Raw genomic sequence first — 26,697 nt, forward strand, 5'->3', positions numbered from 1 at the left:
CCAATTACTTTTGCACAGACTTGCCGCTGACCCAGTGCTGTCTACTGGACTCTGGAAGATGTGTTTTAACGTTTCTGTAGATTTCAAATCGAGGCTACGTTGACTTTGATCATTTTGGACCACAGTTATGTACGAGTCATGTCAGGTTGTCCAGGTGATGCTCTGCTCCCGATGTGATGGTGACCCCTGGTTGCCTGTTGCCTGTTGTTGTCGGGGCAGGGGAGATGACAGTGGGTGTTTTTGAGTATCGCTCTTTCTTTCGTTCTCTCTCTTTCTCTCAGATGCTTCCCTCCAGCTCCTCGGAGCGCTGTCTCTTCCTCATGGGCACGCAAAGTATTTCTGTCTCTATTTTGGAGCGTGTGACTCACAAACTGTCACAAACAAAACCCGTCAAAATGGCTGGGGACTGCGCCTCCAACCACAAGCTGATTCAGGCCTCAGTCTGGAAAAAATGCTCACTGCATTACCATCGTCACAGTCATTTATCAAGTGTATCAATCAGCTTTTATCAATTCAAATTTCCAGTCAATGAACATTTTACCAGAGGAATTCCTTCAGATGTCCCAGCATCCAATGGTTATTATCAATCCTGATCCTCCATACAGTTGAAGAATTTCCAGTAGATCAACAACACAACAAGAAACAGAGTACAAACAAGTTTCGTTCTCCTCATTTGCCAATAGTCCAAACGAAGGTGCCTCCTCGTCTGCTTTTCAAGTCTGCCTTGCAAACACGCTCGCATCTAAACCATGTGCCCACATGGCCAACAGCCCCCCAAATGAAGAAATGTAGAGGCCTAGGGAAGCGAAAGTTATTTAAGCTGGGGTGTGGCACTGGCAGGGTGTGGATAGTTGAGGGTTGGTATGCATCTCTCAGGCAGGATGGGGGCAACAGGCCCCTGACCCAGACACTGTAGGGGAAATTAACTGAAGTTCAGCTATAAATAGGAGCAGTTGACTCCACAAAGGAACTGTCAAGGTACGGACAGTTGAGCAGGCGTACCGTGTGCCCTCTGACACAATTTCCTCGGGATGGCCTAGAGTCCAGAGATGGCTGTTGATTGCCTGAACACAGACAGTATGTACTAAAAGAGCCCAAATCAATGAAAACCAACCTATTTACATATATCCACCTATTCAGCCAACAGCAGTTTAGCCCCACCCATTTATATTTGGGTCATTCTACAGAAATGCCCGCTTTCTATGTATCCATAGGTGTCACCGGCGTTACTAATCCTCATAGGTGTTACACATAAGAAAGGTAACACCAGTGACATTTTTACAAAATGGCTGCTACAGAACATCAAACCACATGAGATTAATTTATGGAATATCCACTAAAATATGTAATTTTATCCATTTGTATTGTATTTTTTCACAACTACCTAAGAATAAAGTAGGTCACACCAGTGACATTAACTAAAAGCTTCACGTGAAATCATGAGCTAAATGAGAAAATGTCTGATAATTGAAAAGACAAAGTGGACTTACCATGTGCTTTTCTTCATACATCTTCAGAAAATAGGTAAATGATGATGTCATCAGTGTGATTTTTATTTCACAATAAGAGATGAGAGAATTCATATACTCCATAGTCATGTATAGATTATTGCAGTTACAATTGCAGAAACACGTGTTTTTACCTCAAAATATGACCCTTTATGCATGACTGTAGGGACGAGCACTTCTGTGGTGCTTGGAATGCTAGATAATTGATTTAAAAAACAATATTGCTGCATTGATGGCTCAAGAAGGTGTAATTGTTAAAATAATCTGTTTTATTTTCAAATATAAATACGCCATAACCCTAACATGTTTTTCAAGTGTAATAAACACTACATTTCCAAAAGTATTGACTCACCCATCCAGATCACTGAATTCAGGTGTTCTGATCACTTCCATGACCACAGTTGTATAAAACCAAACACCTAGGCCTGCAGACTGCTTCTACGAACATTTTGGAGAGAATGGATCGCTCTTAGGAGCTCAGTGAATTCCAGCATGGTACCATGATGGGATGCCACCTGTGCAACAAGTCCAGTCGTAAAATGTCCTCGCTACTAAATATTCCACAGTCAACTGTCAGTGCTATTATAACAAAGTGCAAGCAAGTGGGAATGACAGCAACTCAGCCACAAATGGTAGGCCATGTAAAATGACAGTCAGCGGATGCCGAGGTGCATAATGTGAGGCGCAGGCTGTTTTTCAGGAGTTGGGCTCGGCCCCTTAGGTCCAGTGAAAGGAATTCTTAATGCTTCAGCAGACCAAGAGATTTTGGATAATTTCATGCTCCCAACTTTGTGGGAACAATTTGGGGATGGCTCCTTCCTGTTCCAATGTGACTGTATACCAGTGCACAAAGCAATGTCCATAAAGACATGGATGAGTGAGTTTGGTGTGGAAGAACTTGACTGGCCTGCACAGAGTCCTGACCTCAATGCCTTTGGGATGAATTAGAGTGGAGACTGCGAGCCAGGCCTTCTAGTCCAACAACAGTGTCTGACCTCACTAATGCGCTTCTGGAAGAATGTTCAAAAATTCCCGTAAACACACTCCTAAACCTTGTGGAAAGCCTTACCAGAAGAGTTGAAGCTGTAAAGCTGCAAAGGGTGGGCCGGCATCATGTTAAACCCTATGGATTAAGAATGGGATGTCACCCAAGTTCATATGCATGTGAAGGCAGACGACCGATTACTTTGGCAATATAGTGTATGCTTCAAATAGTGGACATATATGCATATAATTTGGCCAATACCTATATGTCTGATATGTGAGTGAATACATCCTAAAATAGTTACTATATTTTCAGTTTGCTTTTAAATGTTAAAGTGTTACACATGTATGCTTGAATATGTTGATATCAGTCTGAAATATATGTCTAATATTTAAAAAAGCATAAAATGCATTGAACATCAGGGAAATCCATTTATGCTAATCGATGTCACATATTTGATACCTGTGTATTGCTGTATATCATATTTTTGTAATAGGACACTCCAAAAAAAATGTATATATCTTTTACATTTACCTATATTTTACTGTTAACAGCATTACAAAACAGTGTAAAACACTGTTTGCTTTGGATAGTAAATAAAATTTAAACAGTAGACATCACAACCTCTCATTCCCATCATCACAACAATAAAGAACTCTGAGTATGTTTCTCTACTGTGAATCATTTCAGATCAAACGACTCTCAGCATCAGAATACTGATTCAAGCAAAGCATCTTTTCTCAACCAATACATATTTGGTGTCTGCTGCCATCTTGTGGAGAAACATGTTCTGTACCATTCACACAAAAGGTCTAAAGAGACTTTTGGACATTTCTGCCTCTGGAAACACACAGTCACGCTCAAGGGTTTCATCTCCTCTGGTCAAATGACATGTTTTGGTGGTTTTCTAAATGACAGTAAGTGAACACATCCTCTACAGAGAACACTCTTCTGCACATTTTAATGCACAATGACTGTTGTGATGTGCTGAATTTAACACATTAAGGGAAAAATTAAGTATGACATTGTATGTATTTTGTAATGTTGGGTTATTCACCACTAATGAACAAATTTAGAAATGTATGAAAAACATCTCGACCCCTGTATCTCTCTCTCAGCTGTTGCAGTTACATCTTGCTGATTTCTTTTTGGTCTTATATTTAATCTTTTTACTGGAGTTAAACATTTGCATGTGCATATTGTGTATAATGGGGCAGCATGGTGGCGCGGTGGGTAGCGCTGTTGCCTCACAGCAAGGAGAGCCTGGGTTCGATTCCCTGGCTGGGTGCCCAGGGTCCTCTCTGTGTGGAGTTTACATGTTCTCCCCGTGTCTGCGTGGGTTTCCTTAGGGTTCTCTGGTTTCCTCCCACAGTCCAAAGACATGCAGTCAGGTTAATTGGACATGCTAAATTGCCTCTGGGTGTGAGTGAGTGACTGTCTGTCTGTCTGCTCTGCGATGGACTGGCCTGTCCAGGGTGTATCCTGCCTTCTGCCCGAAGACTGCTGGAATAGGCTTCAGCACCCCCCTGTGACTCTGACGGAGAAGCGGCTTGGAAAATGGATGGATGGATATTGTGTATAAGTGAGCAGATCTGTTACGACGATGTATATCCATGGTTATAAAAAGCATCTTTTCACAAACATTCTTGTTTTTTTTTTGGTGGGTGGGGTTCTGGGGGGGTATGTCTGAGACTGATGCCTGCAGCTTCTCCCAGAAAAGATGGGACAAGAGCAACTTTAGACTAGAAATTTTGTGAAATGTTACAAAATCATTTTTAAAAGTTGATGTCATCATAGTTGGGTTAAAAGGGTGCATACAGAAAAGGCTGAGTCCTTTATGAGCAAGGATGGGTCGAGGACATTTTGCCAAAAATCCATCAGCAAAAAATCAAACAGCTTAAAAATAACATTCCTCAGCCAGTGATTGCCAGGACTGTAGGTATCTCACGTTCTACAGTGCATAATAACATCAACAGATTCAGGAAATCCAGGGAAATCTGTCCACCAGTGAAAAAGGCCAAAAACCACAAATGAGTGCCTAAGATGTTCAACATCTCGGAAGGCACTGCGTTAAAAATTAGATGGATATGACCACATGGGCTCGGGAATACTTTAGCAATAAACTCTGTATAATGTTTCCCTGAGCTTGAGCTCGAGCTCATCTGAAACCGACTGCTGCACACTGGTAATGTGTGCGGAATTGTGGTCTGACAAGTCAGACTTTCAGATCATTAATGGAAATAATGGACAACAAACAGTACCATCCAGATTGTTGCCAGTGAAAAGTTTGAACGGTAACAGCAGCATATGAGTGGATGACCTGCACATCTGTGAAAGCACCATTTGGGGCAACATTCTCCTAGGTGCTGCCTTATGCTGGGACATCAATGCTTATGTCAGCATGACAACGCAAAACCATATTGTGCATGTTACAACAGAATGGCTGCATCATCAGAGGGTGTGGATGCTAGACTGACCTGCCTGATGCCCAGAAGTGTCCCCCACTGAAAAGGTGCATCTTATTAAGCTCAAAATATGACAACAAAGGCCCTGTATGGTTGTACAGCTGAAGACTTGTAAAAAGAAGAATGGCAAAAACTTTCAAAACTGGATCAGTTTATGTTTTCAGTCCCCAAACGATTATCAAATGTAACACAGGGGTAAAGATGCTCCTGTCTCAACTATTGGAACATGTTGCAGGCAGTAAATTAGCAAGAAACACATATTTACAAAAACAATGTTCATAGGGTCATAAAGTAAAACATGGGATACTGTGTTTTTGTACTATTTTCATTTTATACAAATCAAAACAGAATTCAGAAATTAGTCACTGCTTTCTGTTTTTATTAGCATTTGACACACTGTCCCAAATTTTTTGGGATAGGGTATGTAAAGAAAATGTTTTTCATGCTTGCACACAAAGTAATGTGACTGAGGTGGGCAGGTGCCCCCCAAATAGGACGTCACTTGAGGTCTTCAAATATTTAGAAACGGCTTTGCTGGCACTGCTAATTTACTCCTTATAAATGCGTTAATGGCTCAGCTTGTGATGGCAACCTGGCTGAACGCTTCCCTAACAGCTCTCAATACACTTTACCTCAGCATGGCCAAACTAACTGACCTTATTTGGGTCCTAGCATGCTGATTGTAAATGAACATTTTGGCCCAAGCTCACTGACTCCTCACTATAGGGCTCAAGCTTAGGAAGCAGAGCTGATCAGATGATTTCCCAGGTGTTCCCTTCCCTCTGATAGGTGCACATCTGCTTGGTCCCTTGGGTGACTTACTAGCTGGAGGCAAGCCTATCAGCCTATTGTTGACAGGTCTAGATATTTTCTCTGCCCCTTACCTTCCTTACATCAACTCCATCTCGCCCCAGGACAGCAAAATGCATGTCTTGGTTCTGATCTGCTCACTGAGATGAGCGCCATTATTTCCACAGCTTTCTTGACACATTGTTTAAACTGTTCGTCTCTCTTTGTTCTCTAGGGAAACCCTTCTTGTATATACCCAATGGACACGCTAATCTGAATGAACAATGCTTCACTGCTCTGTTCCCAGGACCAAGACCAAGATCAAGACAGGGCAACTGTAATTATTGCTGACTGATGTTTTGCTTTTGTGTTAAAGGCCCATATCCTACATTTTTTATTTTGTGATGTTTATATGGGTTTATGTACCAAACCACCAATATTTCATTTTTAGCAGATTTTTGTTCCATCCATCCATCCATCCATCCATCCATTTTCTAAGCCACTTCTCCGTCAGGGTCGCGGGGGGGTGTTGGAGCCTATCCCAGCAGTCTTCGGGCAAAAGGCAGGATACACCCTGGACAGGTCGCCAGTCCATCGCAGGGCAGACAAACAGTCACTCACACACTCACATCTAGGGGCAATTTAGCATGTCCATTTGGCCTGACTGCATATCTTTGCACTGTGGGAGGAAACCCACACAGACACGGGGAGAACATGCAAACTCCACACAGAGAGGAGCCCAGTCACCCAGCAGGGGAATCGAACCTAGGCCCTTCTTGCTGTGAGGCGACAGCGCTACCCACCACAACACCGTGATGCCCAGATTTTTGTTCCCTCCTCTCTATATCTATTGCAATTACACAGACAGTTTCAGTTACTGTATCTTTAAGATATATCACTGCTGTTGGAAGAAAACCTCATATCTCCACTTTTGTTGTTTTTCAGTTTTTTTTAAAAATTGAAAAAAGGCGGGGGGGTCTGGTTCCATTAACTTACATTAAAAGTAGTTTTTTCCTTCTCCTGTAAAGTTGCCATTTTGAAGATACAAGGCTTTCTTCCAGCAATATGTTGCCATCCACATGACGTCTCTTTCAGGAAAGGCCTTGTATATTTTCATGGGCATATATTTTTTAAAATACAGTAACATTTCTGTTTCAACGTTTGGTGTGCTGTCTTTGTACTATTTTCAATTAGTTATATGGTTTAAATGATTTGCCGTCACCTGTCATGATTACATACTACATCAAACTGTTTTATGTGAAAAGGGGGAGGGAATTATGTGGTTATTGAGGTTGTAGAGTTTGCCGTACCACAACCATGAATGTAATTACACATACAGCAGCCTGCCGATTCACAGTGAAGTGACAAAGACTGTTGCTAATGCAGACAGTCTGTGGTGGAATTACTGCAGTGGACGACATTTAAGAAAATATTGTGCTGTTCCTGGCTGTCAGAAAGCAGATGGATCACTGCAGCCTCCCGAAGGAGTTCTGAAGGAGGCCAACACAGGGCAGCAAATCAGAACAGAGGTCATTTATCAGTCTAATGGATAGGGAGAGGTTGGGAAATAGTCATACAAAAATTAATATTGACTGTTTTTGGTAAACTAACCCTAAGAAACGTTATAGACGAAAAATACAATTAATGGATTTTGAATGTACAAAATAGGGCGTTCAAGTAGCAGAAAGTGTTGAAGTAGCCCTTCTACTGAAATGATGATCATTTTGCTATGAGGCATTTGGGTAACCAGGCCGTCTGTGCTTTCTGTGCCCCAGCCATCTAGTCACTCAATCTTCATGCCTCGGGTAATAAAATGACGAAGTCCATCTGGCCGAAATGCTTTGAGGAAAAAAAAAAAAAAAACCTAGCAAATCATGGCTTTGGTGGGGTTTTATCAGGAGCACTCATCCGTAACCTTCTCCAGTGTCACCTGCACATGGGCCTCGAATCCACCCAGCAGGTGCGTGCAGCATGTGCCCCTTCCTCACCCCCCTCCCACCACCTCTTCAAAGGCCCCGCCACAGCTGGAAGTAATTAGGGGGCTGGATGGGGATGGAGGGCTGGAAGAGCAGGGCACGGAGGGGCAGTCAGCTAGTTAAGGAATGACAAGTGCCAGGAGCACCAGGCTACCCCCTCTGGACACTTTGAAGTTCCCTCAGATGGGCAGCGGAGAGAGAGAGGGAGAGTGTTTAGGAACAGTGGGACTGTGAACATCAAAGCATCGGATAGGTTTTTTTTTTTTTCTTCAAAAAAAAAAAGCCACCAATAGTAAGTCAAACTGCAAGTGGCCAAAAGGGAACTTCACTGATGGATAGCTTCCAATGCCATCTGCCATGTCCAGCATCGTTTTCTGAACCAAATTCTAAATTCCTCCTTCTAGAAAAAAAACGAGAGAAACCAAATTCCTTACAAAATGGCATCAGAAATGGTAACCACAAAAATCTTATGCGTCTAGGTTAAATCTTAATATCAACAGCATCTAGACATGCACTTCTACAGGTTTAAAAAGGGTAACATATTTTAACCACAACTATGGACACTTTAAAGACCCAGTGAATGCTTAAATTGTTGTTTGCATGGTGAATAGGTTCTCTATGATGGAGCATCTGTTGTAAATAGCTCTAAAAAATATAGCACTAAATATTTTGAGATTGTTACAGGCAAGGATGGCATAATACCACTTTTTCTTTTCATATATCAACACTCATCAATACTGATATTGCAACAGTCAGTAGCAGCCAGTGCTGATGCTCAGTGGTGAACCATTACTATTACAGCAACTCCAGCCATTTTAGGAAAAAACACACCAATACAATAATGCTAACTTCTTCTAGTGGTCCTATAGGATTCTAGTAGTTCACATTAACATTTTTTGGGACATTTGAAGTTTGAAAAGACATTACATGTTTTGCCTGAAGTTTGCGACGGACATAAAAGCATGTTTTATTTTGCAGCAGTTTCAGTGACTCAAGACTGAGCTTTGGAATAAAGTTGCCACTGTTTTCCATTTCTCACAACTCACTGATTGGGCTGCTGCTTGTACTTAAAGTAAGTGATGTATCTGAAACTTCCAAAAGGCCTACAGCAGTGTGTGAGACACCCCCAACTTACTTATTGATGCTAACTTCAATGACACTAAAATGTTTGGTTTACCAATTCTTTCGGAAATGCACTTTGCTAAAAGTGTTCTTTGCACTTTGATAAACATTTTAAGAAGTACCAAAAAACCTCACGCAGTCTAAAAAAAAGTAAATGTTTAAAGTGTCCTCATACTTTTTGGGTCCACTAGATGTAGCATCAAGTATGACCAGAATCATTTGGCATATTTGCAGGGCACACTGTCATGACTGCATTCACCTGTTTCTGTTACCTTTCAAATGGTCAGTTACCTTAGAAAGCAATGTACCAGCCAAGGTCTGCCACCATGATCACTCACCTACATTCATCATAGTTAGGCCAATACACCATCACTAATCGCAGTAATCTGATGCTCAAACTCTACTGAACCAACCTGAATCAATACAACTAGAAACATTTTGTAGGATAGTGGGAAAGAACTTACAACACCACACTAAACTTACTGTTCAATTTCAAATAATTTGATTTAAACTTTTGAAAATGCTCATAAATCCTAAAACTCATGACTATCATTTACTGTACTCTGGCATGCTGTCGAATGCTCCAGAGCAACCTATATACTGTGAAATCTCTCCATGATGGAAAAAGACTCGCTACAGACCCAAAATGGCACAGCTATGAAGAGCAAAATTCTTTCAACAAATGTTATTCTGCCAGCTGAGCTGAACTTTATACTTTTATGAAAAAGTGCTGAAAAATGCAAGAAAAAAACTCACTACAAGAATAATTGGCAACAGACATGTCAGCTTTAATTAATAAAGCATCTCAGGAATTCAATTATTCAAATCTATGAATTTGACGCTATTTGCACTGTGAACCAATTTCTGATACGCTGGCTTTGCTATCAGGCATTATCATCATCTGAGGAGGCTTTCTGCTGCCGAGGAATCTCTTCTTCAGGCCTCTTTTAAGATGTCTTCCAGCAACTTGGTGACTCAGTTTTATTTCTTACCTAAGGAGAGAATGGTTTAAAATGTTAAAAAAAATCTAATGTAAGGAAAAATACAGTGTGTACCATAAGCAGCACTAAACACTTCTGCAGCATCTAATAATTATTATTATCACAGCTAAAATGACTGAAAATTAAAATCAAAGTCTTAGTAGAGTCTTGACTCTACATTTGCGTCATTTATCAGCTACTTGCACTACATGGCCAAAATATAACTAAGTGGTTGGTGTAGTGCAGTGGGTAACAACTCTGCCTTCTACGCTGGAGACTGGGGTTCAATCCCCCGCCTGGGCAGGCACCCAGCACTATACCAATAAGAGTCCTTGGGCAAGACTCCTAACACTACCTTCACCTACCTCTGTAAAAATGATCAAATTGTAAGTCGCTCTGGATAAGAGCGTCTGCCAAATGCCATAAATATAAATCAAGCAATGTCCATAACAATCACTGAGAATTAAATGTGTTGTACTGAAGAGCATGGCATGTTCATAGAATGCCACCTTTCCAGTTATATTATTATATATATTTATTATATTATATTTATTAGGATAAATTCCTAAAATTCTGCCCTGCAATGTGGTAACATCTAGAAGCCACACTAGGCAGGCCACATAAACTCACAGAACAGGCCCGTTGTGTGTTTGAGCACATAGCTCATAAAAATGTAATGTTATTATCTCCGTTAAAACACTCACTAGAGAGTTCCAATCTACCTCTAGAAGTAACATTTTCTGGACAAACTGGACAAACAAAAATTGTTGGTCCAGATCTTCATGAACTGGGTTTCCACAAGTTGGCTAAAGTGATGAAAAGTGCACCATCATTACACTCTGAATAAGTGAAAACACGTTCTCTGAAGTGATTAATCACACTTAAAGCTGGCTTTTGTGGATGCTAGGAGAAAGTGTCCTTTCTGAATGTGTAGCACCAACTGTAAAGTTTGGATGAGGGGGAATAATTGTCTGGGGCTGTTTTACATAGGTTGGTCCTCTTGGTTCCAGTAAAGGGAAATATTACAATGGCGTTCATTGTAATGACATACAATGCCCTAATCTTAACACCTTTGAGATGAACTGGAAAGCCTATGGTGAGACGGGCCTTATAAGTACAATCTCACTAATGCTTTTGTGGCTGGAGAAATGTTCCAAAATCTAACAGAAAGGTGGAGGCTATCATAGAACTACAGGGAAACCAACTCCATATGAATGCAAATGGTTTTGAAATGAGATGTACCACAAGCACATACTTTCAGCCATGAAGATACCTAAGGCATAAGGCACTGTAGGGTGCTGTAAAACTGTTAAAATGACCTCAGTTTTATTTGTCAACCCATTTTACTGCAGTTAAATGGGTTTGTAAAAGTGAGGATGTTTCCCTTGAATACAGTGAAACAGAGGGTGGCCAAAAATCCTTGAATAAGCACAAAATAAAACAGATGCACTGTCACTGTCCACTGATAATAAATGTCAGTCTTTAACAGCACTGTTGACAGTGTGTTCTCAGAAAACATGATGGAATGATTAGCCAATACAAGTGTTGTCCATTCAGAACTTCCAAGGCATTCTTCTTTCTCTGTACAACTCCAAAGCTTCTAAACCCTCAAAAGCTTCTGAACAAAATTCAAACCGAGAAGATCAATCAGCGCTTCTTTATTTCTCTCACTCTCTATTTTCCATCCCAGAAGACAAAAAGGCTGTACTGCGTGTGAGAATTATCCAAAAGAACACAATAAAGCACAATAAAGACATGTGAAAACGAAACAGATCGTCAGAGTGGCTGCCACCATGACCACAGCTCAACACACAACAGAGAGAAACGAGGCCCCTGCTTCATGTGGTCCAGACTGGGCCCCTCTGCTGGGGCTGTGTGACAGCCTGCAGCCCCCTGGAGGCCTGGTGGAGGTGGAGGCTGTGAAGAGGGAGAGGGAAAGAAGGAAGGTGCCCTATTGTGAAAGCCCTTATCTCCAGCAGCAAAGTGGGCAGTGGGAGTGTTCGTGGTTTGTGGGCTGAGGGAGGAGGTCAGAGAGGAATTCTGAGGGTCTGTTACAGCTTAATACTGCAGGACACAGGAGGAACTAAGAGGAAGATGGATCAGTCTAAAGTCCCATTATCACTTTTTACATCTCTAAAATCATAAGTTCTTTCTTCTTTTGTCTACACCTTTACTCTTCACTTGTTACAAAAGATGAGATTTCAAAGCTGTATTCCTGAGTGACTCCAGTTCTGGTTAAAATCTTTGTCAACACATACAACTGAAGAACATCCTCAGTGTTTTTTTTTGTTTTTTTTTAAATAAAAGTTTAATGCACTATGTAAACACTTCATGCTTCAAATTTCACCAATCAGCTAGTGCCAAAACAGGCTGTTTTGAATTAATCATGGTTGTGATGTCTCAACACTGTTTGACATGTCTTGTGATGTCACAACCATAAACATATTTACGTATGGCTGTCCATTCAGCCTACATTCAGCCCAAATGTGGACCAACATTCACAAAGATTCAAATCTAAGACTTTAGAAATCATTTTCACAGTAATAACAATGAGAAACAGCAAGGGAAAAAAAAAAACCAAACAAAAAAAAAAAACAACCCACAACACTTCCTTTCAGCCTCCTGTGCCAGTCAGCACAGACATGTTCAAAAAGCTTGAGCAGCATCAGATCAACAGTGAAAATGTTGATTATGCAGAACTATTTATTATAATTATATAATTTTATATATATAAGAACTATTATATGAGGTACAATAGAAAAGCAATTTTTAAAATCACTGTTCATGTCAAACATCATGAGCAAGCACGCCACCCAAGAACTTCTCCACTACTGGTCTGATGCCATTTAAAAAGACTGAATTCCACTTGATACACAAAACACAGCAAAACAACAGAAGCAGAAACGAATGACTCTGCTAGCTTGCTAATGTTATTTGTAGCCTTTGTTGTTTTAAAGATGAGAAATTCACAAAAAACAGTGTCACAACTAAAGAAATTATGGAATTCATTAGCTTGGATGACCAACTGTCCTCTGCTGTTGAGGGGGCTAGAGTCGAAATACTCTAAGTATTTTCGTAATTTTATGTAAATGTGCTTTATGTAAAGTTTTCATTCTTATTAGACTCTTTTGGTTTTTTGCCCAAGAATTCTTTTTGTGCATCACTAAATAACCACAATATACAATGGTGAAGAGCCTGTCCATTCTGATAGGATATGAACCTGAACACACCTGGTAGTTTGAGCCACTTGGGTACCTTGGCCGGGTCGGTGCGTGCAGGTTTGGCTGCCTGGCTTTGGGGGTCTGAAGTGTCCTCTGACCTCTGCTGGGTGCTGGAGGATTCACTGGATTCTAATGGGAGAGAGTCTTCAGGGGGCAGAGTGCTGGAGGATGGAGCAGGAGACCTGGGAATGCAGCTGAAGAGAGAGGAGGGATAAGATGGGAAAAAGGAAAGAGGGACAAAGATTAAAGGGGAGGATATCAAAACATTTGTACAGAAGAAAGAAAAAAAAAAGAGGGCGAGGACAACAGAGAGGCTTAAGAAGACAACAAGTTCCACTGCTTTGGTCCTCTAAAAGTGCTTTTAAGCTGGACGATGTATTTAGTGTGCGTGTGTGATTTGGAGGGTTAACCCAGTCTCTCCTGACCACTTTCATGTGAGGAAGAAGAGAGTAAAGAGGTGAAAGGTCATGACCCCTTGAGAGGCTGCTGTTATTAGAAGCTTCCTGTGGAGAGCCACTTCAGTGCAAACATCTTAATCTTTCCGGCTACAAGCATTTCCGCAGCACAGGACACCAGCCACCTGCTGCTCCTCTACCAACATCCATCTCCTCACTGAGGAGCCTTGAGCAGCCCCGCGCTGTACGCATCCCTGGGCAAATGTAGAGCACAGAACATCAGTACACTTACTAGGGCCCAGAAAATAAAAGAAGACGCAGATACCAATTTTTAGCTATATTTGGACAGGATTCATTTTACCAGGGGAGGCATGTTAATGTAATTATTAGTGTTTTCACTAATTTTAGTCCCGTCAGGATCCATAACGTCAGTCGTATATTCAATACTGTTATGGCTTCTACCTATTTTAAGACAAACAGAAAAATAACCCCAGATTATATTAATAGAGTGTGAATTGCTTGTCTGTAAATATTTTATCATAACCTGTGGGAAAGGTGTTTGTGCAAGTTTTTGTATATAGAGGCTTAAAAAGAAGCAGTTTTTGTACTCTCTGTAGCCCAAATCAAGCCAGAATGTACTGTAATAACTCAGGTGTATGAATAAAAACACCAAAAATGTAAAATGATGTTGAGTACACTGAGTGGATGATTGGCTGTAAATTCCCAGATCTATGACACAAATTGCACTAAAGCCAACTGGATGGTTAGTGTAAATGAAGTAATGAATACATTTAATGTTTGTTCATGTTTTCTATTTGTCAGCAACTAAATGTGTTGTGGATCATGTACCACTTGCATATTAACATTAGTACATAAGAACCAGACAGCTTTCCAGTGATATATGACATGACGCAGTTGTGCCAAGTGTGGATGGACTTCAGCCTTCATTAAAACACAGTTTTTCAGTTAAATGTGAATTGACTGACATGCTAAAATGAATTTATTTCCGTTGTGTTATGACAGTTATATGGCTAGAGTTTAAGGAAAAATACATGCCATAGATGCAATTTTAACCAAATTAAAAAAAAAAAAAAAAAAAAAAAACACCTTGAGAACCACAACATTTTATGCCCATTTCATTAAAGCTTCACCATCTTGATTATAAATATGAATCAGTTTGTGCTAGTATAGGCTTAAAAATATATAAACAAAAACACAGACTTACTTATCTCTGCTTTAAGCTTGAACTTGGCTATAGCTGCTTTTCTCACAAATCTGGCAGGAAACTTTTCCACAAAAGTAGAATAGTTACTTGCAAAGTGTCTCCTAACATTTGACTTTTTCAGCTTCTTGTTCGGATTTCCCCATTCCACCTATAATCCTGATGTGCCAGAATATGCTAACTATGTGGCTAGCTAACTGTTGCACCCTTTAAGGTGGAGCGTGAAAATTCAAACAAGAAGCTGGAGAACAAGAAGCTGAAATTTTAGTGTTTGACAGTTTCTCACTGCAGAATAAACGTATCAGCTGGAGTGATTATAACTGCAAATAAGTCCATTCGTCTCCAAATCTCTCTCTTTGCCTTTTTGTTAGCTACTAGCTAGGTGAGACTGTTATCTGAATTGCTATGTAACCAGCAGTCTGCATGCCAGTTTTCAGGGTTAAAGGGTGAATAAGCAGTTATACACATAACTCCAGCATTCAGCTAGCATCTCCATGTTAGCTAGAGCCATCTCTCCAAGATAATTTCTATGGACACACATGCACACGCACAGATACAAATGTCTACTCAAAATAATGTGTAGGAAATTTAAAGTCTGCTAAAATGTTCTATTAGTGCTAGCATTATGGCTTCTGAGCCAGCAATGTTAGCTAATGTGACACATCAACATAGTATGTTTACAAACTGGTGTACTTAGTGATCGTGAACTGGTGCTTGGTGGTTGTATCCTCACCAGAAACAGTTAAACAGTGAGACAAAGTAAAAATTCAGACTGAAGTCACAGTTCAAGCTCAAGTAGAAGTACATGCTGCCAAGATAGTTCATCTGTTATTACTTTCTATTAAGAACCATGATGTTTTTCTGCTTACTTCCAGTATTTGTTAGCATTCCACTGGTAGCAGTGGGAAGGCATGAGGGCGACAATCAACAGGGTACAGCGACACTTGCCTATGTGCATTTCAACAGTGAAGATCAGTCAGTCAGTCAGTCAATGAGTCAGTAATACACTGACTCTTGTAGGTGGAACCAAAATTGTCATTTCTATAGTGTCTTGCCTTAACATCAGCCGATTTTATCAGTCAGTTGTTGTCCCATTAAGTCATCATACTGACATGTCATGCCAGGCAGTGGCAGGAAATGGCATCCCCTTTGAAGCAAATCCCCAAGAGGGGTGTGTGTACCCTGATGAAGGAGAGAGAGAAACAGGTGGGAGGGAATGAGTCTGTGTGTGAGGGTTCAGGGATACTGGGAAACAAGCTGCTATCTTTAGACAGGAGAAGATGAAGGGAAATGTGTGCAGGGCTCGAGGAAATGAGGGCGGAATGGGGGTTGTAAAGGTGTGTGTGTGTGTGTGTGTGTGTGTGTGTGGTGTGTGTGTGTGTGTGTGTGGCGGGGTGGGTTCAGGGGGGGGACCTGTGGTTTCAGTGGAACATTCCCATTTGGAAAGAACCTCAAAGGCATTCCAGCCAGGCGGATGAGTATCCTCCCAGAAAAACAGCCACAGAGTGGGGACGAGGGAGAGATAGCAAGTGACTGAAGTGATTGTGCAACTGTATTCTGAAACTGTGGAGGCAATTGAGGGCAATGTGTGAGTTTGTGTGTGAGTGTTTTTGTGTGTAGGGGGCACTCAGGGTCCTTTGAGCTGGGCATAAGCAAGAGTTGTTCCATTGCCATGAGCAAGAATCAACTCCTGCACATCTTTTCATGTTAGGTACAGAAGGTGGATTGATTTCTAGATTTAAAGATGGTTTTGCAATTATTTACATTAATAAAAAACATGTCAGCATGTCAGACTGTGTCCTTCTTCAGTTTTGCACTGGAGGTGCATAGTTAACTGAGGGGGCCAAGTAGCAAGCATTAGGTACAAGAGATGTCACTACAGAGAGGATAACAACCACTAACTAGCTATATTTCACTGTACTGATTGATATTTTCCATTCCACAATCATCAGTACAGCAGTTAACTGCTGCACCATTTAAGGTGGAGTGGAAAATTCACATAAGAAACTGACGAAGCCAACTTCAAATGACCATTTGAAAGAATAAATTGTTCTGTGCATGGTCAAATGGTTCTTCTGTATGATGCAAAACCAGTTGTTTATGGTTCTTTAAATAACTTTATAAAGAACTCTTAAAAACTGTTTTTGATACAATGTAACCAACAAAAAAAAATTTTTGCTAAGATTATAACCTATACTTACTAGGCACAACTCAAGAGAAAATAGTTTTTAAGAGAAATAGTGGAGGAGGCTAATGCTATATTTAATGGAAAAAAAAACTAATGGAAAAAAGTGTCTTTTTTGGCTGAAGTTAGATTCTTACTTCGTAGTACAGAACCTATTGGCTGATTGTTTAAACTGGAATGGGAAATGGCTAAATACTGTTATGTTTTGACTATTTGCTAGCTAGGTAAGTAGCCTATAAGAACTAGGCACAGCTCAGCTAAGTTCTCACTATCAGCATAGACAGTGGGTGGATCTAGCTAATGCTATGTTTACATTGTTCAAGAAATGGCGATTTTAATGAAAAATGTGGGCCCCCTGTAGCCATGATCCCTACTAATACAGTTAACATGTTGGGCTATAAGCCTCTGTTGTTAGCTGCATTACCCTTGTAGTTCCAGTGCAAAACTACAGATGCAAATTTCAGACACCATCCATATCCTGGCTGACTGACTATACAATTTTTTTTCTTTTTTTCTCTAAACTATCACTTATTTATGTTGAAATGAACAAAGAACATAGCAAATATAAAAAAAGACAAACAGAAGATCAGAAAAAACAGGTGGAGGGATAAAATATGGGATACTATACCCAGCAATGAGCTCATCAGCCTGCAGGGCAGACACACTGCCGTCCACAAGATCACGGTGCAGGTAGCACTCTGTCAACAATCACAAAGAAGTGCATACTTTTCACCAATCGTGGCCTGTCAAAGTCAGTTACGTTAGGCTGCTAGGTAACAGGATGAAACACCAGACGAAAAGGTCAATACGAAAATCTAAAACATCTGAACTGCATCACCAAGTGATCTGGAGTCGAGGGCTTTGCTGTAATGATCTACTGCCGAAAGCCACTCTTCAGCTAAATGGACTGGAGTGGCATCTATGACTAAATCACAGCATACTAAAACATGCACTTCATTACATCGTCTGCGCCACGCAGTTACCCAGCATGCCCTCTGTGGAGAGGGGGCTTTGGGTAAACAGGATTAATTTGATGTCATTGCTTTGGACAGGAGATGAAAGAAACGCACAGAAATGGAAGCTGCCGTTAACAAACCTGTCTTCACGTCCGAGCCAAAGTACACGAGAGCAGCAGGGAAGAGGTTGGCCTGAGAGAGGACAGGAGAGGACAGAGAGGAAAGACAGGGCAATATAATTACCATCACATAACTAAATCAGGCTCTGATCAGCACAGTTATTACAGTGGTAAAAGGAAAGAGTGCCAAAAAGACACTGGATTCATGTGAGGCATATGGCCTCTAAAAATGAATTTCTATTTCCTACAACTATAGACTATAGGAACACTCTTAAACATGGCATGTTCTGCAAATTTTCATGCACTGCTTCTATTTACTTGTTTTTTTGTTTTTTTTAAAACATATGCCGAAATTAGTGTTCATGGTAATCAATCATACATACAGATGGGTCAGATACAGCTTAGCCTGAAAGTATTGGAGTATTCTTTAAACAACAAAGTTGAACACCGTGTTATCCTGAATGGCAGTCTCTATCCAGCAAGCTGAGTTTTAGGCTCAGCAGATTTTTAAACTCAATTTGATTTGTCAAACTTTTCATTCTCACATATTTACACAGCTCTTGCCTCAATGCTCTTATGGCTGGTCGCGCTACAGGCTGCGGCCCTCTGCACCCTGCGCTGGCTCTATAATAGGCAAAGCTGTGTCCTAATTGCTATTATTAGAGCTCTTTGAGGGGGAAACAATGTGTTTAAATGGGCTACCAGGCATTCTGTCCCCACAAAGCTACAAATGCCCCCCCATTTGAACAGTGGCTCCAAAAGCAAGTGGGAGGGGGGTGTGGGGGGTGAGGAATGGTATCAAAGGCTGGCTGGGATGGGAAACATTCCTTCCGTGACATGACACAGAGTGATTAAAGATTCTGTTTGTGTGCCTTTAATGCTTTTAAGTCCTAATAGCGGGTGACAGAGATGGAGACAGAAGGGAGGAAGAGATGGAAACAGAGAGAGGCAGACAGCATGAGAGAGAGAGAGAGAGAGAGAGAGAGAGACAGTGAGACAGTGAGAGAGACAGTGAGAGAGACAGTGAGAGAGAGAGAGAGAGAGAGAGAGAGAGAGAGAGAGAGAGAGAGAGAGAGAGAGAGAGAGAGAGAGAGAGAGAGAGAGAGAGCGCGAGAGCAGAGCAGAGCAGAGCAGAATGCAGGAAAGAAAGAGAGTAGGAGCTGCAAGAAATGGACAAAACACTCCACTGAAATTATACTACTCATATATTGCAATATTGCCTGGAAAATTCTCTTTAATATCTTAATTGGTCAAAACACTCATAGGGAACTGCGGCTTGTGAAGATGCTCATACTGTACTATAATAAAACCAAGTGCAAGTGGCTACAGTGCTTACCTTCATAAGGCTTTACAAATGATATACTGTGCAGCACTATTTTCTGATTAAACTGTCCAGAGAAAAAAATTCAAATGTAAATCTTAATTCACAGCAAAAAAAAAAAAAGAGTTTTAATGGCAGTCTTAACAGCTTCCCAGAAGTCTATTTCAAAAGGTTGGTTTGCGCCAGATATTCAGTACTCTTCATCTTGGCATTGCTATTTTGTTTTTCTCATTTTGGAACGGGCTACAGACAGATTTCACAAGGCGAAGGCTGCCACAATTCAGAACAGCAATTGCTTTTGTCAAGGCCTTATATGGCCAGGGTATTATAATTTAATGAAATATTTCTTTTAAATTTAATTGTGCACCCCACACCCATCCAAATTAACATCCAATTAACAGACCACTTATGCGCTGCTGGACTGCTGGCATTGTTGTGATTCAAATTCCTGATCTCCTAATAAATAGGTCAAAACCTTCAACAGTTATGCCATGCGAGAGTGTCTTCCAGACTTTTAAACATGCAGATGATCAGTGTTCTGGAAATAAAGGTACTGAATGTTGCTACCTATCCTAATGTGCAGTTAGTGAAAATCAGTACAATAATGAAACCAAGCGAATTACTTGCAACCAAGCAGAGGTGGACAATATGAAGATAATTGATCATCATCATACTTTTTTTTGCATAAACAATATGCTTTTATGAACACTGTCCATGTGTCATTATTCTTGTCAATGTTATTAGAAGTATCAGTACCGAAATATTTTGAATAATACCCAGCTCAACTCAAGACTTACTTAGAAAAGCTTAATATGATGTAATTTGTCATAATAAAGATATCATACTGTCATATTCAGCAGCAGCAAAGACACACACACACACACTCCAAAAAAACTTTGAAACACTACAGAAGACCACAGTAAAAAAAACAAAAAAACACAAGAACAGAAAATACACAGTAAAGGAAGTGCGTGCACACAGACACACACAGACACAGTAAGAAGAAAGGAGGAATGTGAATGTTCTGTGGTTGTTGAGTTCTGTCATAGCTGTTTTGGTGCAGTCCTCGCTTTGTGTGCATGTGCCTGCAGGACACACTGAGCTTGTAGTGGTCAAGATGATGTGAGTAAAGCCTTAAATGCCATTTTCAGCACTTTTTGATTTTCAGTGAAAGAAGTCGTTAGGAATGAACTTTACACCCAAATCCCAAATTCAGTGATTTATTCCACCATTGTTAGATTTTAGAGTATTAAGTGTGGATTTATTGCAGTGTAAATGTAATACAGTACAGTATGTGCTCATGCACATTACCTCTTTACATACTGGATGGATTATATATATACACACACGCACACCTCACACTTTGGGATTTTAATGATGAAACACTAGGCTCAATCTATATCCACAAATTAATTATATATTAATTCCGAGGCGCTCCCAGGCCAGCTGGGCGATATAGTCACGCCAGCGTGTCCTGGGTCCCGAGGGAGGCGTCCAGGAGACATCCTAAGCAGATGCCTGAACCACCTCAGCTGGCTCCTCTCGACGTGGAGAAGCAGTGGCTCTACTCAGAGTCCCTCCTGGATGATCGAACGTCTCATCCTATCTCTAAGGGAGAGTCCAGACACCTTGCGGAGGAAACTCATTTCAGCCGCTTGTATTCGCGATCTCATTCTTTCGGTCATTACCCAAAGCTCATGAGCATAGGTGAGGGTGGGAACGTAGATCGACCGGTAAATCGAGAGCTTTGCCTTATGGCTCAGCTCTTTCTTTACCACAACAGACCGGTAAAGAGCCCGCATCACTGCTGACCCAGCAACAACCTGCCTGTCAATCTCCCACTCCCTTTTACCATCACTCGTGAACAAGACCCCGAGATACTTAAACTCCTCCACTTGAGGCAAGAGCTTATCCCCGACCCAGAGAGGGCTCTCCGCCCTTTTCCGCCTGAGAACCATAGCCTCAGATTTGGAGGTACTGATTCTCATCCCGGCCGCTTCACACTCGGCTGCAAACCGATCAAGCGAAAGCTGGAGTTCACGACCTGATGTCCCCAATAGGACCACATCATCTGCAAACAGCAACGATGTGACCTTGAGGTAACCAAACCAGACACCCTACATCCCCTGACTGCACCTAGAAATTCTATCCATGAAAATTATGAATAGAATCAGTGACAAAGGGCAGCCCTGATGGAGTCCAACTCTCACTGGGAACGAGTCTGACTTACTGCCGGCCAACTGAACCAAACTCCTGCTTTGTTTGTACAGGGCCTGAATGGCTCGTAGCAGAGAGCTATGTACCATGTATTCCTGAAGCACCTCCCACAGAATACCCCAGGAAACACAGTCGAATGCTTTCTCCAAATCCACAAAGTACATGTGAACTGGTTGGGCAAACTCCCATGAACCCTCCAGAATACTGGAGAGGGTGAAGAATCCAAGGGTGAAGAATCCTCCTGAATCCGAGGTTTGACTATAAGGCAGACTCTCTTCTCCAGTACCCCTGCATAAACCTTACCAGGGAGGCTGAGGAGTGTGATTCCCCTGGAGTTGGAACACACCCTCCGGTCCCCCTTTTTAAAAAAAGTGTTGCTTCCTAAGTGGACAGTTTGATTTCACATCAGTTTGATTTAATTGGAGTTATATTGTGTTGTTTAAGTGTTCCCTTTATGTTTTTGAGCAATATATATAGGGGGGGGTCAGTGAGTGTCAGTGAGTTCGGACATGGTGAAGACATGTTGGATAAGAGTCTGGGTGTGCTACATATATTTATAGTTACATAAATAATATATAGGATTCTTCTTCTTATTATTATTTCTGTTATTACCAATGAAAAAAAGTTTTCTATAAAAAAAAGTATCCTATATATTATTTATGTAACTATGTATAAAATATGTAGCATACTCAGAATCTTGACCAGCATGTCTTCACCACCTCCAAACCCACTCAAACAAACACTCACACATACACCCCACTACCTGGTCACATGACTGGAAAGTTTATTTTTGGAGCTCTTATCAGGAGAATCTCACTTTTCAACAATCAGGCTTCAAGTTCCGTTTCATCTCCAACAGGCCACTTCAAATGCATGATGCTGGTCAGCAGGTCAGAGAGAGGAAGCATGAGTGAGAGAGCAAAGCAGAGAGAAGAGTGGAATGTTAAGAATATTAGTGACCAATATATTTTTCTCTCAATAAACGGAAAATCACAATAATTAGGTCCGACATTGGAATTGCGCTGCTTGCTTCGCGATAGGAGTCACTGGACAATATCAGTTAATGGACAAGGCCAGTGTGAGCTGCTCTGCATTAGAAAATCTGCTAACCATTTCATTGTCTATAAAAGTCAGAAGGTCTGCTTTAGCTATGAACAGCTATGCTGAAATAAACAATGATCTAGTTTTAGAAATTTCATATGGATCTTATATAGTCATATGCAAAAGTTTGAACACCCCCTGTCAAGCTATGTTTTGTTGATTTGTTGACCCTCTACAAGGAGCTTAAAAATGGTATTTTCTGCAATTTATGTGCAAAATTCTATTTATATGTTAAGTTTAAGATAAATCAATTGAAATAAATATGAAATAAAATGAATGGTTATTAGTATCTACCAAAACAAGGTGTTAATTATTGGTTATTGTTACGGGAATTTCATATCAGTGCATCCTTACTGAAAGTACAGTTTGTGGAATGTAACATGGTCGCAATCCGAAACCAACTGTTACTTTTTACTTTGAGAATTCCTGACTGCTACTTACACACAATATACTGTCCCAAAATCAGACTCTTGAAAGAGAAAGGATGGAGGGATGTAGGGAGGGAGGGAGGAGGAGGATAGGGATCAAAGCACCCCCATATGCCAGTTTCCACCTGGCCAAATGAAAGCCAGCTGAGGTCAGGGCAAACTCGGAGAACGTTCCGGCCTTTTCCCTTTGAACAGAGAGGAGAGGCGCCTCAGATCAGCCGGTCCTCTTCCATTCACTCGTTTTTTTTTTTCCCTATCCCCCTCTCCCTCACCCTTTTTCAGACCTGGTCCCCCAGTCCTCTGCTGCTAAACTAATCCATAAGCGCAGTGGATGACTGGCCTTGACCTCGAGCTGACCATGAGCTTCACCTTCTTTTAACCACTGAGAAAGAGAGTGCAGGAAACCATTCAAATCTTCTGGAAAAAAATGACTCTCAGATTTGAGGTATTTATTCCTTATAATATTTAAAAAGTCTATAAACATCAGTACTTCATCTGTACTGATAGCCAAAAATCTGTGGGCCTCTTTTTGTTGACAAAAAGTCAAATTTAAACAAATTACCCTTCCCATAGATGACCAGACAAGATGTTTGGTGTCCAAATTTTGTGTCTTTAGAGAAGAACTAGAAGCTAAAAGGTTAGTGTTGCAAACAGTCAACAGTCACCCAAACAAATACTTTCCATAAAAATTTTGCAAAAAAAAAAAAAAAAAAAAAAACTTCTCTTAAATCACATTGAGGTCTTCATTAAGGCTGCACAGACCTGCTGACGTGATTAAGGCCCTCCATACACAAACCACCAGTTTTAGAAGTGCTGATCTAGAATCAGTTTTTTGTGACAACAACCATCATAAATAAGGAGGAATCTGATCCAATATGTCTTCTAAATAAGTACTTCTTTGTAAATACCAACCCCGATGTTGTCTGAAATGGCCACCTGCAGTGGTAAAGTTTTGTTTATTTTATAGTTCATGTGTCCCTCCACCAAGCGCACAGCTCATATTACTCTTGTTCTTGTGTGTGTGTGTGTGTGTGTGTGTGTGTGTGTGTGTGTGTGTGTGTGTTGTAGTTGCCGAGGGGGCCACAGGGGGTCTACAGGAATAGCACGCAATCAGCTCTACTGTAATCAAACCATTATCCCCGTACTACTGACCAAACCATGACCACCCACTGAGAACTCGCATACACGTCCACCTCACGAACCCAAAAAAACACCCCACTCTCACGCCAGATACATCACATGGAAATATGTGTCCAAATGCACACAGCTGTGGCTGGCACGCAAAACAGCTCTCACGCAAACATCCTCATACAGATAAACACACAAGCACACGCATCCTGAGGCTCACCTGAAAAAGAGTAGCGTTGGGGTCATCCAGCACAGTCTTGGGAGGTGCAATAACTGGCAAGAAAAGAAAACATGATCATGCAAAACATGATCAAATATGTGGATTTTAGGACACATTTACACAATCAGGTATTTGAATAAAGCAGGTATATTCAGAATATAAAGAAAGCACTGAATGTCAGACACAATCAGCCACATCTAAGCAGAGCTATAGACACTTTGTTATTATTTAAAATGAATAAATATTAAATATTTGTACAGTTACACTTGTCAGCTATGGGTATGTTAAAATCACATGATTTAAATGTAAAAACATAAAAACATCTTAAGTGACATAAGTATTTATGCCACTTTTGTGTAGTCACATCCTGCATTATTTCTATAAAGAAAATAATCATATTTTAGTTCACTTACATGGTCACCAAATAAGTAGATGCTACTAACACAGTAGATGCTTTTCAAGCTATCAATCAATAGCAGTCAAACTATCTATCTGGGGAACTGGGAAATGCTGAATGGTGCTGCTAACCAAGAGGGAGGAGCTGGTTAGCATTCGCTTAGTTACTATCTGCTCACCACAGAACATGTTTAGATGATACTGATTCAAATCTGAGGGAGTGAAGTGGAGCAACTGGTGCTGAAGAGACAAAAAGGTGAAATTACACCTGTTCCTCTGTAGCCTGATCAACTAACTTAATGTTAGCTTATGGAACAGGCTATAGACCCAAACTGTGCCACCAGAGGCATTGTAAATGAAGACACCGGTCAGTAGTTGAAATATGCATGGCAAAGCTCATAATACTCAATATTTGCCTATTTGCAGATAAAGTCTTACTCTTCAAGATAAAAAAGGCAGTCAGTTTGCTGGTTATGATGCAAGTGGTGAAAGCCCACCTCCCGCTGCGGAGATCTGTGCCAGTTCAGTAGTCAGAAAACATTTTTTTTTTTGTGAGCCAAATGCTACAAACAGTTTATGACGTTTTTGTCAGATTTTAACCTGAAGATGTTTCTGAAACTAATTTGACCATCAGTTTAGAGTGTTTCGAGTATTTCAGTATCTCTCCATTTAAAGTGATGGGAGCTTGGTCTTTTTTTATGGCTAGAAATAACTGCCTCGCGGTGTTGCAAATTGGCCGCCAAGTGACTTTCTTATAAACACAACAAAGTATAGGTTTGATTCTAACTAATCTAGCTAGGTTCACATGATAAAAAAATAAGCCAAGTGACTGGTGCTGGAGTGACCGAGTCAAATCTGTTCTGTGGTGTTTGGGACTGTAGTGTTTTGGCTAGGCAAACGATAGCTTAGTTAGCAGGTCAAATGAGCCATCATTTGCCATCAGCCAACATAGGCCTGATTCCAGCCAACTGAAGCTAAAATGACACACTGAGAGAAAGAAGTTGAGTCGAGTGACTGGTGTTAGAGTGAAAGTCAACATCAAACCTGTTCTGCGTGTGTGCAAGCATGTGTGAGTGTGTGTCTTTACACTTACACAGGTAGAAGTGGAGCTCTGGATCCTGCAGATGAGATCTGACAAACTCCTTCAGTGCAGCAACTAAAAGCAGAAAACACACAATGGTCATTTCTAGATGACTTGAATACTTGAGGATCCATTTGTTTTGATGTTATTAAATTTGTTAATGTTATGTTGATGTTAAAAAAATTGTATCTTAAAATAAATTTCATTTGCAAAAGTCTTTGATAGAACAGTTATTGTTACTATATGGAAATTGGTAAAAAGAATGTAAATTACAGTTGATGCCAGCCAAACACATCATCTTTAGAGCACAACAAACATTGTGGGTAAATCAGCAGAGATGTAGCAGGAAAAAAAAAATCATGTGTGGAAGCACTTTAAATGATCAGACAATAAGACAAGCGCTCAGTGAAGAATCTGCAACAGGAGGCTTGAATACTATGGAGGTAGACAACTGCCTTCATATGACCCCAAAGATAAAAGTCTAAGGGGGTCAGATCGGGAGACCTTGGGGGCCATTCAACTGGCCCACGACGAACAATCCACTTTCCAGGAAACTGTTCATCTAGGAATGCTCGGACCTGACACCCATAATGTGGTGGTGCACCATCTTGCTGGAAAAACTCAGGGAACGTGCCAGCTTCCAAAGTGGATTGGTCGTTGTGGGCCAATTGAATGGCCCCCAAGGTCTCCCGATCTGACCCTTAAACTTTTATCTTTGGGGTCATCTGAAGGCAATTGTCTATGCTGTGAAGATACAAGATGTGCAGCACCTGAAACTACAGATGGAAGCCTGTGCTAGCATTTCTTCTGCGGTGATCAGTGTGTGAAGAGTGGGAGAAGAGGGTTGCATTGATAATCCAACACAATGGGCAGCACTTTGAA

The 26,697-nt window shown here is 40.9% G+C and overlaps 1 protein-coding gene across 1 annotated transcript in view; it reads right to left on the minus strand.

Moving 5' to 3' along the window:
- Positions 1-9,609: 9,609 nt before the first annotated feature.
- Positions 9,610-26,697, minus strand: part of aspscr1 (ASPSCR1 tether for SLC2A4, UBX domain containing) — a 45,058-nt gene continuing 27,970 nt past the window's right edge. The window contains exons 12-17 of the mRNA XM_017724779.2: positions 25,828-25,890; positions 24,339-24,391; positions 17,945-17,996; positions 17,477-17,546; positions 13,056-13,240; positions 9,610-9,837 (exon numbers count right to left, since the gene is read on the minus strand). Coding sequence (XP_017580268.1) covers positions 9,827-9,837; positions 13,056-13,240; positions 17,477-17,546; positions 17,945-17,996; positions 24,339-24,391; positions 25,828-25,890 — 434 coding nt within the window. The 3' untranslated portion in view covers positions 9,610-9,826. The remainder of the gene's footprint in view (positions 9,838-13,055; positions 13,241-17,476; positions 17,547-17,944; positions 17,997-24,338; positions 24,392-25,827; positions 25,891-26,697) is intronic.

This window comes from Pygocentrus nattereri, chromosome 15, assembly GCF_015220715.1.
Source record: "Pygocentrus nattereri isolate fPygNat1 chromosome 15, fPygNat1.pri, whole genome shotgun sequence".
Classification (NCBI taxonomy): Eukaryota; Metazoa; Chordata; class Actinopteri; order Characiformes; family Serrasalmidae; genus Pygocentrus; species Pygocentrus nattereri.